This window comes from Felis catus, chromosome A3, assembly GCF_018350175.1.
Source record: "Felis catus isolate Fca126 chromosome A3, F.catus_Fca126_mat1.0, whole genome shotgun sequence".
Taxonomy (NCBI): Eukaryota; Metazoa; Chordata; class Mammalia; order Carnivora; family Felidae; genus Felis; species Felis catus.
This window is the reverse complement of record NC_058370.1, coordinates 4,353,883-4,367,431: the sequence shown is the minus strand read 5'-3', so window position 1 is coordinate 4,367,431 and position 13,549 is coordinate 4,353,883. Positions and strand designations below refer to the sequence as shown.

The following is a 13,549-nucleotide window of genomic DNA, read 5'->3' as shown; positions in this document are numbered from 1 at the left end:
TCATAGAACACCAGCATTTGTTACCTTCTGTCATTACTTTTGTTTGTTCCCTGTTCAGCTCCCTCAGTAGAAGGTAGGCTCCTCCAGGACAAAGCCCAGGTCTGATTTGTTCACCAGTGAGCTGGAGGAGTAGCATGGGGCCAGATGATTGGGGCGCTCCATAAACAGGAGTCGAATGAATAAGAGAAGGAATGAACGAAATCACAGTTCCCGGTAAGCACTCTGGAAATGGTCGCTATCATCAATATCCTCGAGCTCACATCTCTAGTGCTCTTCCTCACCGACCCGGGCTTTCTCTCCAAGCACCCAGATCTGACAGTGTTGACGTCCCTGCTCAGATCTTTCTATGATGATCACAAGCCTATCACTTTGGTATCTCCTACTACGTGCAGGGAACCATGATGTGGGCTTAAAAAGCATCATCTCAGTTATCCTTACCGACTACCCCACGAGGTAGACTCTCGTTTCCAGGGCATTTGAGAGCAGTTTTGCCTTCGCGGGCCCTTCTTCCATAAAGAAGTATTTAATGTTATATATTACACTGCATCCACTGGTAGAATTCGTATACCAATTATACAAATACAATCCAGGCTGGATTCATTATTACAATATTCATTGTTATTCTGATTTTGAAGGAAATGGGAACATTTTCGTGGGCCCTGGACACTAGGCCCAATAGGTCAGCCCTGCTCTTGTGCCCCGTTGTCAGGTGAGAAAACTGATGCTCTCAGGACCGAAAGTCACGGCGAAGAAGGAGTGGAGCCGGGACCCGAACCCAGGACAAGAGCGAGTCTGGTCTTTAACTTCTATCCGGAGTTAAAACCCCTGGGACCCACCCAGGCTGTGCTCCAGGATCCCTTCGGGGCGCTCTTTCCTCCCCGGGGGCCCAGAGCCACCAGCTCAGGACAGCCTTTGTGCCCCGCCCCCTCGCTCAGGCCCCGCCTCCCGCCGGCTCCCGCCGGGGTCCGGGCGCCTGGAGCCACGACTGAAGGGCAGCTCTCTGTGCCCCGCCCCTTCCCCGGACCACGGCGCGCGGCCGCGGGGGGGCGGAGCCGCGGGACCGCGCGTGCGCTCGTCCGCCTCTGCCCGTGCGCATGCGCCGTGTTCGCGCGCGCTCGCGGGAGAGGATGGCGGGGGCCGCGCCGGGCGCCATCATGGAGGAGGACTACTTCGGGAGCGCGGCCGAGTGGGGCGACGAAGCGGACGGCGGCCAGGTGAGGGGGGGCGCCGGGCGCCCCCGACGAGGACCGTTGGTCTCCGTCGCCGGCGGGCCGGCCCCGCCCCCGCCGCGCCGGGCCCCGCGGTCACCGAGTGGTTCAAGCACAGCCCGCCCCGCCCCCTCCCGGGGCGCGCTCCCCGCGCCCCCAGAGCGCCCGCCACCCGCCTTCGTCCCCGGGCCAGCGGGGCCCGCCCAGAGCGCCGCTGCCCGTCGAGGGGCGAGCACGCGGCCTCTGTGCGTCTCCGTTTCCTCCTTGCAAACGAGTGGGGGCGGGGACGGGGCGGGAGACCCGGGCGTGAGGTCCCCCGGCGCCGCGGCCGCCTCGCTGGGGTCTGGGCCGCGGAGGGGCCGACCACCCCGTCGTGTCACGACGGGGTCCCAGTGGCCACTCCCTTGGGGCCGGCCTCGGCCTACCGGCCCGCCAGGCATATAAGGCACGAACTCCACGGCGGATCGGGCTCAGAGCGCCAAATTTGAACAACTAAGTCGCTTAGAAAGTCCAAACCAGCATCATGAGGGGGAAAGTGCAACTTTGGGCTTTCGTAACACGTGTTTTGCTGTTTGTAAAATGTACTTCTCGGTGCTTTGGTCTGATCCAGCCAATCCTTCCATCGTTGACCTGGAGGGGTTTGGTATGGAGGCTGAGGAGGGGGTCTTCCCTTGTCCCCCCATTCCCCCCCCCCCCCCCCCCGCCCCAGGAGGGTTGGGAACTCCGACCTGGTAGCCCCAGCCCTGCCAGTGTAGTCCAAGTTTATTCTAATCTGAAAACCCACCCGAAGTGCTTGTTTAACTTGCAGCTTCTCAGGTCCCTCCGCTGGAAGCAGATAGGTTGGCCTGGAGGGGAGCCTGGGGATTTGCCGTTTAGCAAGAGTGCACATCAGGTGTGGGAAATACCGAGCGCTTTGAAGGAAGGACGCAGTGGGGCGCAGGTGGTTGAAGGGGGCAGGGGTGCAAGGAGGGCTTGGGAACTGAGGATCGGAGATGCGAAGACAGGTGCTGTGTTTGTGGAGCAGAAAGGAGTCCTCGGTGGTGAGGCGTCTGGTGGATGCGGCGGCCCGAGGTCTGCGAGGGAACCAGGTCTGAAGGGCCTTTGACGGCTGCTGAACGTGACTTGTTCAAGAGTTTGGGGCAGGGAGTGACAGCACAAGGTTCGTGTGTTTGGAGGCAGCTTCAGCGGACGGCCCGTGCTCGCGCTGTCTCACTCCCCTCGCAGGATTGCGAGCTGGCGAAGGAATGGGGACCCAGCCCAGGTCCTTTGTCTCCACCGCCACTTTATCACACCGCTGGACAACCAATGGGACGTGAATGAGCTTAGTGGTGGCTTCGTGTTCCGAGCGTCCCGTTCACAACGTCACAGCACTGGTCACTCTGGGCCTTCCAGTCATGACCTTACCACTGACGCATATCCAGGGGCCGTCTAGACCAGGGCCCTCGTTTTATAACCCGACAGTCCACCTTGTGCCCTAGTGTGTGCCGCTAGGAACGGCAGAGCCAAGCGTAGACCCCGCCGACGGGAGGCTGGGGAGTCTCGCGTTTGGGGAACTTTCGTCGTGACCCCCATTCAGTGCACCGACCCTCATAGGCTCTCGGTATGAGAGGGGTGGACCAGATGTTCCCTTCACGTACATGCTGAGTGCTCAGAGGAGGAAGAGGAAGTCCAGCAAGGTGACCGAAGGGGTGACGTGAGCTGGATTTTGAACGATGGGGGCGGGTCAGTTTTCGTGACGCCAGGTCTGCTCGCTTGACGCCACGTTACTGGACCTGAGAGGCGGAAGACGCGCACGGAGCCACGGTGATGTTAAGTCCAGGTGATGACGATTAAGAGCTGCTGAGTGCCGGTGGTGCAGTCTGGCTTCGGGTTGCCGGTGGGGGCTGGCAGGAGACGAGACCGGCCAGGTGACAAGTGAAGGGTTAAAGTCACGCTAGAGGTTGGAGAGCCTTTCTGAGGGAGACTGGAAACTTTACGCAAGAGAGAAGCATCAGGCGTGCGGCCTGTGAAGACCGTGGTGGCGTCAACGTGGAAGGTGACCGAAAGGGAGGCGTGAGGCTGAGCCGCCCGGGACATACTGCTCCTGCAGGCACGCACAAAATAAGGAATGGGAAAGGTGGGAGGAAGGGCCGACGGGAGAGACCTGTGGGAAGCAGAATGGGCGGGTCCTCACGACGGGACGCGCGGTGGAGTGAGGGAGCAGAAACTGAGGGTGACTCACACCTTTGTGAGTTTGGGGTACCCGGTGGATGACGGAATCCTTTACTAAAACATAGGTGGTAGGACAAAGATCTGTTCAGAGGTCAGTTCTGGACCTAATGAGTTTGGAGAAGTAGCAGGCATCCGAGGGGCGGTGAGAATAAACTGCTGACACTTGAGTCTGGAGCTCGAGAGAAAGAGAGAGAGATCCAGGCCGAATTCTAGATTTATGAGCAGGGAGGTGGCATCACCCAAGAAAAGGTAGCAGGAGAGAGTAGGGCTGAGGACAGAGGCCCCAGAAAACAGACCCACAAGGACGAGTCTCGGGGTGAAGGCCAGCCTTCCTTCACGGCCTTGCTCCAGGCTCCCCGCACAAGGCAGGTCTGAAAGACTCCCCAGTCCCCGCAGAAGGAATCTGCTCCCAAAGCTTTGCTTACAGAATTGCCCAGGGGTGGGCAGACTTTTTGGTAAAGGACCACATACTAAACATTTTAGGCTTTGCCGGTCCCTGTCGCGACTACTTAACTCTGCCATGACGGGGAGAAAGCAGCCATAGACAATATGTAAAATTCCAAAAAATTCTCAAATGGGTGTGGCTGTGTTCCAACAAAACTCTACGTAGAGAAACAGAAGGGCTGGATTTGGCCCTGAGCCGTGGTTTGCTGATCCCTGGTCCAGCTCTTACACCATCATGTTAGTCACTTGCAAGGAAGGTTGGTCTCTCCTCGTTTGTAAAGTCCTTTGGCAGAAAAAGCTAGATCCTGTCTTCTATTTCCGGGGATTTCTAGAGGCAAGTACGGTGCTCAGTACAGAGTAAGCATCTAAAAAGCATCTGCCTAGTAGTTGGGATGGATGACCGTGTTAACACCGGATGGACCTTGATGTCACACATCATCCTGCTTTGTTCTTAGATTCAGTGACTTGCCTAAGGTTGTTTCCACACAGAACAGGGCCTAGTATCCAGCCAGTCCTGCTGATTGGAGGCAAGTCTGTGATCTCTGCTTCCTAACAGCGTATTGATGGCTTGTGCCTTCGAGAATCACTCCATCAGTCTTTGTTGGAAAGCATTAAATGGTACACGTGAAGTAATAATAGTGAAAACAATAATAACTGACATCTGTTGAACTCTCACTGAACGTCAGGCGCTAGGCTTGGTTCGTCCAGAAATTAGATTACAGAATCCTTCCAAAAGTCCAATGGGAGCAGCCACTGGTATGATCTTTAATAGAGGAGGAAGCGGATACCCCGAGAGCTTAAGTACCTTGCATGACCACCGTACACACGCGTGCCAGCATGTAGTTGCGATACAGACCCCCTTGGTGTGGTTCTGGATTCCATTTTCTTAGCCACTCGTTACTTGTCCAGCCCACTTCCTGAGATGATCACAGAAGTCAAATGAAGTAACGTATGTGGAACGCTTTTGAAATGGACAGGGTTCTGCAGATTTAAGGTGAGATTGCAGGATACTTGCGTTGATGAAAAAGTAGCCTGGCTCTTTTTATCACCAGCAGGAGGATGATTATGGAGAAGGAGAAGACGATGCGGAGGTCCAGCAAGAATGCCTACATAAATTTTCTACCCGGGATTATATAATGGAGCCCTCCATCTTTAACACTCTGAAGAGGTGTGTGAGAAAGGTCATGTGTGTGGGGAGGAAGCTGGGGAACTTAGAGACAGTGTGTAATGGACCCAGAGGGTGATCTGCAAAAGCCAGAATAATGTGATTTGGGAATGGAAAGCTTCTAGACCCCACCCCACCCCCGCTTTAAAAATCTTAATATTCTGACTATCTTGTCATTGATCCCCATGCCCGCCTACATTCCTATGAGTGTCCTAGCTTTTTTTGTTACCTTTTCTAGGTATTTTCAGGCAGGAGGGTCTCCGGAGAATGTTATCCAGCTACTGTCTGAGAACTACACTGCCGTGGCCCAGACCGTCAACCTGCTGGCTGAGTGGCTCATTCAGACAGGTGCTTTGTGGGTGGCCCCGTCCTGCCTGGTCACCCCCTCCACCTTTTTTTAATAGACCTTTGGATCATTATAATGCTGATAAACCAGAAAGGCCTTGTTTGTTTTCCTGGTTTTTAAGACTTCTGTAAGTGGGAACTGAACTTCTTACCCATGTTCATCTGCTTGATTCCTATCTTTGATTCACTAACTTGAGGTTTACGGGTAGCCTGCAAATGGGATTCTCATGGAGCTGTTTTCCCTACCATGTTGTAGAATTATGGGGTCAGACTGTATACCCTCACTGCGTCATTTCTAAGAGATCTGTTATAGCAAGCGGTGGATGATGGATAATTTAGGCCTGGGTATGATTGTGGCTTTTAGCTAATCTGATCAGGGTAGAGCCTCACTGTAAGGCCACTGAGCTGGGTGCAGATGACGTCATGGAGTAGGTGCTGCTGGAAGGCAGTGGGTTCCCTGCTGCCCCAGCTCCTGAACACGGTGCACCTCTCACGGCTGGCATCTGCTCCTTTCCACCCTGTCGGGTATGTCTTTCTGTCCTCCTGCCTGTCTGTTTTGGCAGTTTGTCCTTGTCTTTACCGAGGCGTCCAAGATGCTGCTGTCCTTTCCGTGAAGGCAGACGGCCTTCTGTGTTCTGCCTTGGGCTCCTTTTTTGGGTCTTACCGTTGACCAAGGTTAATAAATCTGAATTTTTATGAGAGGTCCCGAATTCCAAGTGGTCAGAAGCAATTCCGTGATCTTTGGTTCACATACAGACTTTTGACCTGCCTATTTTTTCCAAAGTAGTTTAACAAATTGAGAGATGGCCATTTTCCATCTGGCTGATTTCATTTTCTTTCAGGTGTTGAACCAGTGCAAGTTCAGGAAACTGTGGAAAATCACTTGAAGAGTTTATTGATCAAACATTTTGACCCCCGCAAAGCAGATTCTATTTTTACCGAAGAAGGAGAGGTGAGGAGTCTGTCTTCTTTTTCTAATGCCAGTTCCTAGGATCTTTTGCTCATTCCACGTGTACAGTGGAACGTGGCGTATTAGGTAAGTAACGCAAAAAGTTGGGTCCTAAAATCAAGGTGTGAGACAGAGATTGTGTAGAGTCAGAATTGCCCTCAAAATGCTCTCTGCAGGGTAGTGAGCTCTTGCACACTGAGAGGCACACGGGTGGTGAACTAGAGAGGAGGACTGGCAGACTCACACCTCCCACTTCTGTCGACTCTCGAGCACCGGTCCTGGGAGTGGTGTGGGGTACTCGTCCGGGTCCCCCAGGAAGCAGATGCCAGGACGGGATTCTGTGTGCAGGAGATACAAACAACACGCCTGTGAGAGAAGATGGGCAGGGGCTGGGGAGCCACGATGCAGGTCTGGGCTCAGAAGGCAGAAGGGAGGAAGGAAGGAAGAGCCTTAGGCGACCGGGCAGTTTTCAGAAAGTTCCAGCAGTGTCAGTGGGTGTCTTCAGGCCACAGTCCCCTGTCACTGGAGCCCCATGTCTCCTGGGAACCAGCCTGCCGGGAGCCCTGCCGTACTCGATTGGTGGCTGGGAGTATCCGGCGGGCAGCTGGCCTTGGCACAGGTGGGAGGTGGACTCAGAGGGTCTGTCAGTCACACAGTAGGGGAGCTGAGAGACACGTGTTCGCGGCCACCACACATGGCGATGGCCAAAACCTCTGCCCTCTCAAACGGCCTTTTCCTCTTGCCAAGGGCAAGATGTGGCATATGCGTTACTTGTGCCTACGCTGCGGCCACACTACGTGTACTTCCCTAGACTCGAGTGGCTCCAAGAAGCGCCTTTCAGTGACTCTGGTGTGCGGTTGAGTCTTCCAGAAGCCGTGAGTGGGCTTTCAGGGCTCCAGCGCTGCCGCTCAGCTGCCCGCGTGGCATCGCCAGCTCTGGTCTGCTAACTGTGCCGGGACCACAGGGCTGGCGCTCAACGCTCACGGGGGCTCTTCCAACTGGAATGTCCAGTGGTTGTTTATGCGATACCGTCTTCACTAAAGCTCAAGCGAGGCCTTTCATCTCGCCGTCCGTTTGTTTGTTGGCAGACCCCAGCTTGGCTTGAACAAATGATCGCACATACCACGTGGAGAGATCTTTTTTACAAACTGGCTGAAGCCCATCCAGACTGCTTGATGCTGAACTTCACTGTTAAGGTGGGCAGGGGACTAGTGTCACAGAAAAGGCGGAGGCGTTTATGAGTGAGAGTTATGTTAGTTGGGAAGCGGTCTGTTTCTTTTGAAAGGTCGTATTTGCTTTTTGGTAAAGGTCTCCATCACTTCGCCTCTGTAAATCTGAACAGTGAGAAAGAAAAGCATAGAATATGTACGTGTGTTTTTGGATCAACGTGGACTGTGTTTTAGGATTTGGCAGGAACGTATTTTTAGAGTCCATCGTGTGCTGAGAGGACCCTTTAAGAAGGCCTGGTTTGGGGCGCTTGGCTGGCTTAGTCGGAGCATGTGACTCTCGATCTCGGGGTCGTGAGTTCGAGCCCTACGTTGGACACAGAAATTCGTTTAAAAAAAAAAAGGAAGGCCTCGTTCGTCCACTTCATGTTACACACGAAGAAACCGAGATGGGATGGTTAGCCGGGGCCACAAGCCTAGTCAGTGGTGAGGCGGGGATCAGAATAAGCGTTTGAGACCTGAGACCAGTGTTTGCTTGTCCCACCTTCCCACGCACGCTGACGACAGGCCAACTTTCTGTGAAACGTGTGGTCCCTGCCTGTCGACACTCTGGCCTCTCGTTTTTGTATTGTAGCTGATCTCTGACGCAGGGTACCAAGGGGAGATAACGAGTGTGTCCACAGCCTGCCAGCAGCTGGAGGTGTTCTCTAGAGTGCTCCGTACCTCTCTAGCTACGATTTTGGACGGAGGAGAGGAAAACCTTGAAAAAAACCTCCCTGAGTTTGCCGTAAGTTCTTTGTGTGTCTCAGAAGGCGGCCGTGCATCGGGGTCGTGTGTTTTCAAACATGAAATGCTTCTTCCCTGGAGAGAATGTCCAGGTCAGAAGGCCAGTTGCGGCATGATAGCTTGCATGCAGAGTGGTTGGGGGTTTGGCTCTTTGGTCGACATCTGTCACTGCCGCAGTTACGGTGCCCCAACTCTCTCCCCCTGCAACGTTCCAGAAGATGGCGTGTCACGGGGAGCACACGTACCTGTTTGCTCAGGCCATGATGTCCGTGCTGGCCCAGGAAGAGCAAGGGGGCTCCGCCGTACGCAGGATCGCACAGGAGGTGCAGCGCTTCGCCCAGGAGAAGTGAGAGACGGTGTTTGTGCTGGTCCTGGTCCTGACTAGGTGCTCCCCGCAAAGTTCCCCCTTCGCCCTGTGTCCACCGGCAGAGACTCTAGGCCCTACTCTTGACAGACAGATTGACTCCCTTCTGTCTAGTAGAGCTAGAAAGGTCAGGGTGGTTTTAGATAATACACGGAGAGAGCTTGCTTTCTGAAGTTTGGCTTTGATGAGTATTTTATAAGGTACTTGATTATTGTGCAGTTCACTGGATCTGTGACCCTGTGTTTTCATATATTAGGATTCATCAATAGCAAATGATAGCGGTCCTGAAATAGTTGTTCAGTAGTTTAATTGTTCTGTTGCGGTCCATATCTTACGGAATAAAATTAGCCCTTGCTGGCTTTATTTTCTCCTAATGGAGTCTTAATAAGACATGAAAAGTGAGTGGCTCCTCTTGGAAAGTCTGCAAGCTGTATCCAACCCTTCTTTCCCAGTTAGCTCTAAATGCTGTTTTTGTGGGTCAGTCAAGATACCAGTGAATGACAGACATGAAAAAAAAGGGACCCAAACAATTCCAAGAATGAGGTGTGGAAAAGAAGGAAGGAAAGAGGCAGAGAAGGAAGGAGAGGGCAGGGAGCCACCTTCCTAACAGCGGGATCTGTGCTTTCCCTCACCCAGAGGTCATGATGCCAGTCAGATCACACTTGCGCTGGGCACAGCTGCCTCCTACCCCAGGGCTTGTCAGGCTCTTGGGGCCATGTTGTCCAAAGGAGCCCTGAATCCGGCCGACATCACGGTCCTCTTCAAGATGTTCACAAGCATGGATCCGCCTCCTGTTGAACTTGTAAGTTGCTTTCATTTTAATAATAAGGTGGGACCCCCTCCATGCCGATTAGAAGGGTTATTTTGGAAAGCCTGTGTTTCTCCTAAGTCCCTGAGTACAAATTCGTTTCTGTCCTTTTCCTCATCCTCCCCTGTCGCGTCCTCGGCGTGCCCTCACTCCTGCCGTAAGCGCATGTGGACTGACCTGACGTCTCCTCCGCGCGTGCCTTTTCATCGAGCCGTGTGTGTCTCCTCAGATCCGGGTGCCGGCCTTCCTGGACCTGTTCATGCAGTCGCTCTTTAAACCAGGGGCCCGGATCAACCAGGACCACAAGCACAAGTACATCCACATCTTGGCGTATGCTGCCAGCGTGGTTGAGACCTGGAAAAAGGTACCATCGGTTCTGAGGATCGATGCACTTTTAGGGGGACAAGTAACCTCCTCTCTTTGGTGTTATTTGGGAATTTGGGCTGTAAGAAGTCATGAGCCCAACTAGTGTCAGAAACCTGTTTGTAGTGTTCGTGCATGAAATAGTCAAAGTGCTGAATGTCTCAAGAGAACGTGCATAGCATCTGTTAATACTTTTCACACTGGAATTTGAAGTGCGACTACAGAAATAAGCAGGTCCCTCTCTGCCACAGGCCCAGCCTCACTGGCTTGTTCCTGCATGCTGGGCGACTCTGACAGGTGGCAGCCGAGTGGACTCGACTCCAGGGACGGGGAAGGGGGTTTGCAGAGAGGGGTAGCCTGTAGCAGATGACCCCAACTGCAAGGCCACCGGGACTCACTAACTCTGTGTGTGTGTGTGTGTGTGTTCAGAACAAGCGCGTGGGCATCAACAAAGATGAGCTGAAGTCAACGTCAAAAGCCGTGGAGACTGTTCACAACTTGTGCTGTAATGAAAACAAAGGGGCCTCCGAGCTAGTGGCCGAGCTCAGTACACTTTATCAGTGCATTAGGTGAGCAAATTAAACCTTAGTTCTGAACTTGATCCTTCTGGAGGAAGTTGGTTGAATTTTCATTTTATTAAAAGCTTATGTATTTAACAAAAGCTTCAGAGACACTGATTTCAGTTTTTTTGTAAAATGTATATAGAGGACTTTAAATTGTTTCAGCAGCACGAGTACTTCTCAGGTGCTTATCTGCCAGAAGTCTGTTCATGAATTAGCCTAAGGAAATGGAAGACCAACCAGAATTACAAAAGCTGCTTTGAAGGGAAGGGTCTATTTACCGTAAAAATCAGGCCAACGAAGTGTTGCTTGTGTAGAAGTGCCGTGATCACAGCAAGGATACAGACGCCTGCGTTGATCAGACAGGCTTACAGATAGGGTGGTCCTCTTAGGTGTTTGAGGCTTTCCCCTGGTAGTCTCTACTAGGGACAGAGAGAGGGTTTGCCAAATAAAACTTCAGCCCAGTCCAGGCTCCCTGAGAGTTCTGCCTTAACGATCTTCTTTTAAACCAATAGTGGTTGAAAATAAGCCAATAACTGAGTTTGGGTCCCTATAGCACACGTTGAGAGGATCCTGGCCTCCTGAGACCGTCTCTCTGACCAGCATCTCCTTGGCAGAGCAGAGGGAGAACCACTTGCTGGGATAGATGGGGTGGTGGCGTTTCTTTTTTTAACTTCATTTAAAGGAAGCATTGTGCCCCATTTTCCCGTAGGTTCCCAGTGGTGGCCATGGGTGTGCTCAAGTGGGTGGACTGGACTGTGTCAGAGCCGCGATACTTCCAGCTACAGACCGACCACACCCCGGTACACCTGGCCTTGCTGGACGAGGTACGGGGGCTGCGGGGCCTTGGGCGGCACTCCGTGTCCGTGCCTTATCCTGCTCGTGCCTGTCCTGCCAGTACATCTGTCACTGAATCCACAGGCTACTCGGTACAGAGCTAGTGACTTTTTATCCTCAGGGAGGATTTTCCTTTTAAGGAACTGGTTTTGGGGTGCCTAGGTGGCTCAGTCTGTTAAGCGTCTGACTCTTGATTTTGGCTCAGGTCGTGATCTCACCATTCATGAGATTGAGCCCCCCACCAGGCTCTCTCCACTGACAGCATGCAGCCCGCTTGGGATTTTTTCTCTCCCTCTCTGCTCCTCGCCCTGCCCCCAGAAAAAAATTTTTAATGTTTCCTGATCTATTTTAATTTTTTTAATGTTTATTATTTATTCTTGAGTTAGAGAGACAGCACGAGCGGGGGAGGGGCAGAGAGAGGGAGGGGCAGAGGGGGAGACACAGAATCGGAAGCAGGCTCCAGGCTCCGAGCTGTCCGCACAGAGCCCGATGTGGGGCTCAAACTTGTAGCCACGAGATGACCTGAACCAATGTCAGATGCTCAACCGACTGAGCCACCCAGGCGCCCCTATTTTTGAGAGAGGGAGCACAAGCTGGGGAGGGACAGAGAGTTAAGGGGACAGAGGATCTGAAGCAGGCTCTGTGCTCCCATCAGAGAGCCCGGTGAGGGGCTCAAACTCAGGAACCATGAAATCGTGACCTGAACTGAAATCAAGAGTTGGACGCTTAACCACTGAGCTTCCCGAGGGCCCCAAATAAAAAGAAAATTTAAAGAAGGAACTTGTTTCATTGGCTCCGTAGATTTCTCAGTTTTTAGCAAGTGTTCCCAAAGGACGAGCAAAGGCACGGAAGCTGACCGGCTTTGGGCGAGGGCTGCCGTCATTAGCCGCCCGCTGTCTGCCGGCCGCGACGGTGGTGGCGGTTCCGGGCACCGATGGTGAGCCCGGGGGCCCGGCCGCGGTGCTCAGCGAGGCCCCCTTTGGCGTGTTTGTAGATCAGCACCTGCCACCAGCTCCTGCACCCCCAGGTCCTGCAGCTGCTTGTTAAGCTTTTTGAGACGGAGCACTCCCAGCTGGACGTGATGGAGCAGGTGAGCAGGCGGCCCACGGGCTTCTGGAGGCTGGGGAGAGGACCCGTTGTGACGGATTTGTCTGCCCCCGCCCTTGTAGCTTGAGTTGAAGAAGACCCTGTTGGACAGGATGGTTCACCTGCTGAGTCGAGGTTACGTACTTCCTGTTGTCAGTTACATCCGAAAGTGTCTGGAGAAGCTGGACACTGACATTTCACTCATTCGCTATTTTGTAACTGAGGTCAGCAATACACCGTTTGTTTGTTTCACGTTTCTACTGTTAACGCTAGCGGCGCCTTTTGGCTTAATTAGTTTATTTTGTGCCCAGCTCTGAGAACTGTGCTCTCTGCTAATCGTGGTGACAATGGTTCCATACCATTTACCAAGCACATCCCACCTTCAGGAGCCATATTATGTTTTGCCCGTAGAACCACCTGGGGTCTTAACGTTGGAGGCTCGTATTGTCACCGGGGAGCAAAGAGCGGGGAGGGGAGGGTGACTGTCCCCAAACCGTCTGCCATTTCATCGGATGATGGTGGGACGCCGCTCGTGGGCTGTGTGGGGAACGACCTGGTGCGCTCTCGTCCTAGGTGCTGGACGTTATCGCTCCCCCGTACACCTCTGACTTCGTGCAGCTCTTCCTCCCCATCTTGGAAAACGACAGCATCGCAGGCACCATTAAAACAGAGGGCGAACATGACCCCGTGACGGAATTTATCGGTAGGGTTGGGACGTACGTGTCCCTCCGCCGCGACCTTGTCACCGTTCACCTCCTGTTTCTAACCCCGTGCCTGTTTTCCTTCTGTGTTAAAGCTCACTGCAAGTCTAACTTCATCCTGGTGAACTAATTCGGTGCACCCTCCGGAGCTGACACAGAACGTTCCGAGACCAGTTGTGGGAAAGCCCTCCCAGGAGCCGTTGCGGAAGAGGCCCCGTCGGCATCTTGGGACCGGGCCCTGGGGGAGGAGGTGGGGACTGTGGAGCCGCTACTACGGGCGGCCCCCTATCCTAGGGGCTCGCTCTGCCCCCAGACCCTGCTGCCCGTGTTCTCCCCCTGGCGAAGGAACGGAGTCCCTCCCGCGGGTCGCGGCGAGCTCGGGACCAGAGACTCGGAGATGAACTACCTTCCGAGGTGACTTTTCTCACAAGAACCCGATTGGTTGACATTTTGTCATGTTAATTTTCCAAGAACAAATTAAAAAGTCTTTCTGCTGGATCGGCAGGTGTAGATCCTGGTGGTGTTCTCGTGTGTAAATAAGGCACGCTCAGGCTCC

The 13,549-nt window shown here is 53.5% G+C and overlaps 1 protein-coding gene across 4 annotated transcripts; it reads left to right on the top strand.

Moving 5' to 3' along the window:
* The first annotated feature begins 1,060 nt into the window (after positions 1 to 1,060).
* Positions 1,061 to 13,491, top strand: NELFCD (negative elongation factor complex member C/D). Of its 4 annotated transcripts, none has more exons than XR_002740885.2 (15): positions 1,061 to 1,214; positions 4,916 to 5,031; positions 5,267 to 5,376; positions 6,216 to 6,325; positions 7,411 to 7,518; positions 8,123 to 8,275; positions 8,490 to 8,620; positions 9,275 to 9,440; positions 9,676 to 9,810; positions 10,239 to 10,378; positions 11,082 to 11,196; positions 12,201 to 12,296; positions 12,376 to 12,427; positions 12,866 to 12,995; positions 13,089 to 13,491. XR_002740885.2 is itself a non-coding variant. In XM_045053432.1 (15 exons), the coding sequence occupies exons 1-15, from the start codon at positions 1,095 to 1,097 to the stop codon at positions 13,121 to 13,123; spliced, it is 1,803 nt and encodes a 600-aa protein (XP_044909367.1). In that variant the 5' UTR covers positions 1,062 to 1,094; the 3' UTR covers positions 13,124 to 13,491. The 4 variants fall into 4 exon arrangements, 3 of the variants coding, with proteins under 3 accessions (XP_044909367.1, XP_023106829.1, XP_023106830.1); XM_045053432.1 differs by having other exon boundaries at positions 1,062 to 1,214; positions 8,493 to 8,620; positions 12,376 to 12,516; XM_023251061.2 differs by having other exon boundaries at positions 1,062 to 1,214; positions 12,376 to 12,516.
* The last annotated feature ends 58 nt before the right edge of the window (positions 13,492 to 13,549 follow it).

Bases quoted from the DNA above. Each gene is read 5' to 3' on its own strand.
- NELFCD (XM_023251061.2), top strand. From the start codon at position 1,095: ATGCGCCGTGTTCGCGCGCGCTCGCGGGAGAGGATGGCGGGGGCCGCG. The intron at 5,377-6,215 runs GTGCTTTGTGGG...ATTTTCTTTCAG, and splicing joins TGAGTGGCTCATTCAGACAG to GTGTTGAACCAGTGCAAGTT. The intron at 9,441-9,675 runs GTAAGTTGCTTT...GTGTCTCCTCAG, and splicing joins ATCCGCCTCCTGTTGAACTT to ATCCGGGTGCCGGCCTTCCT.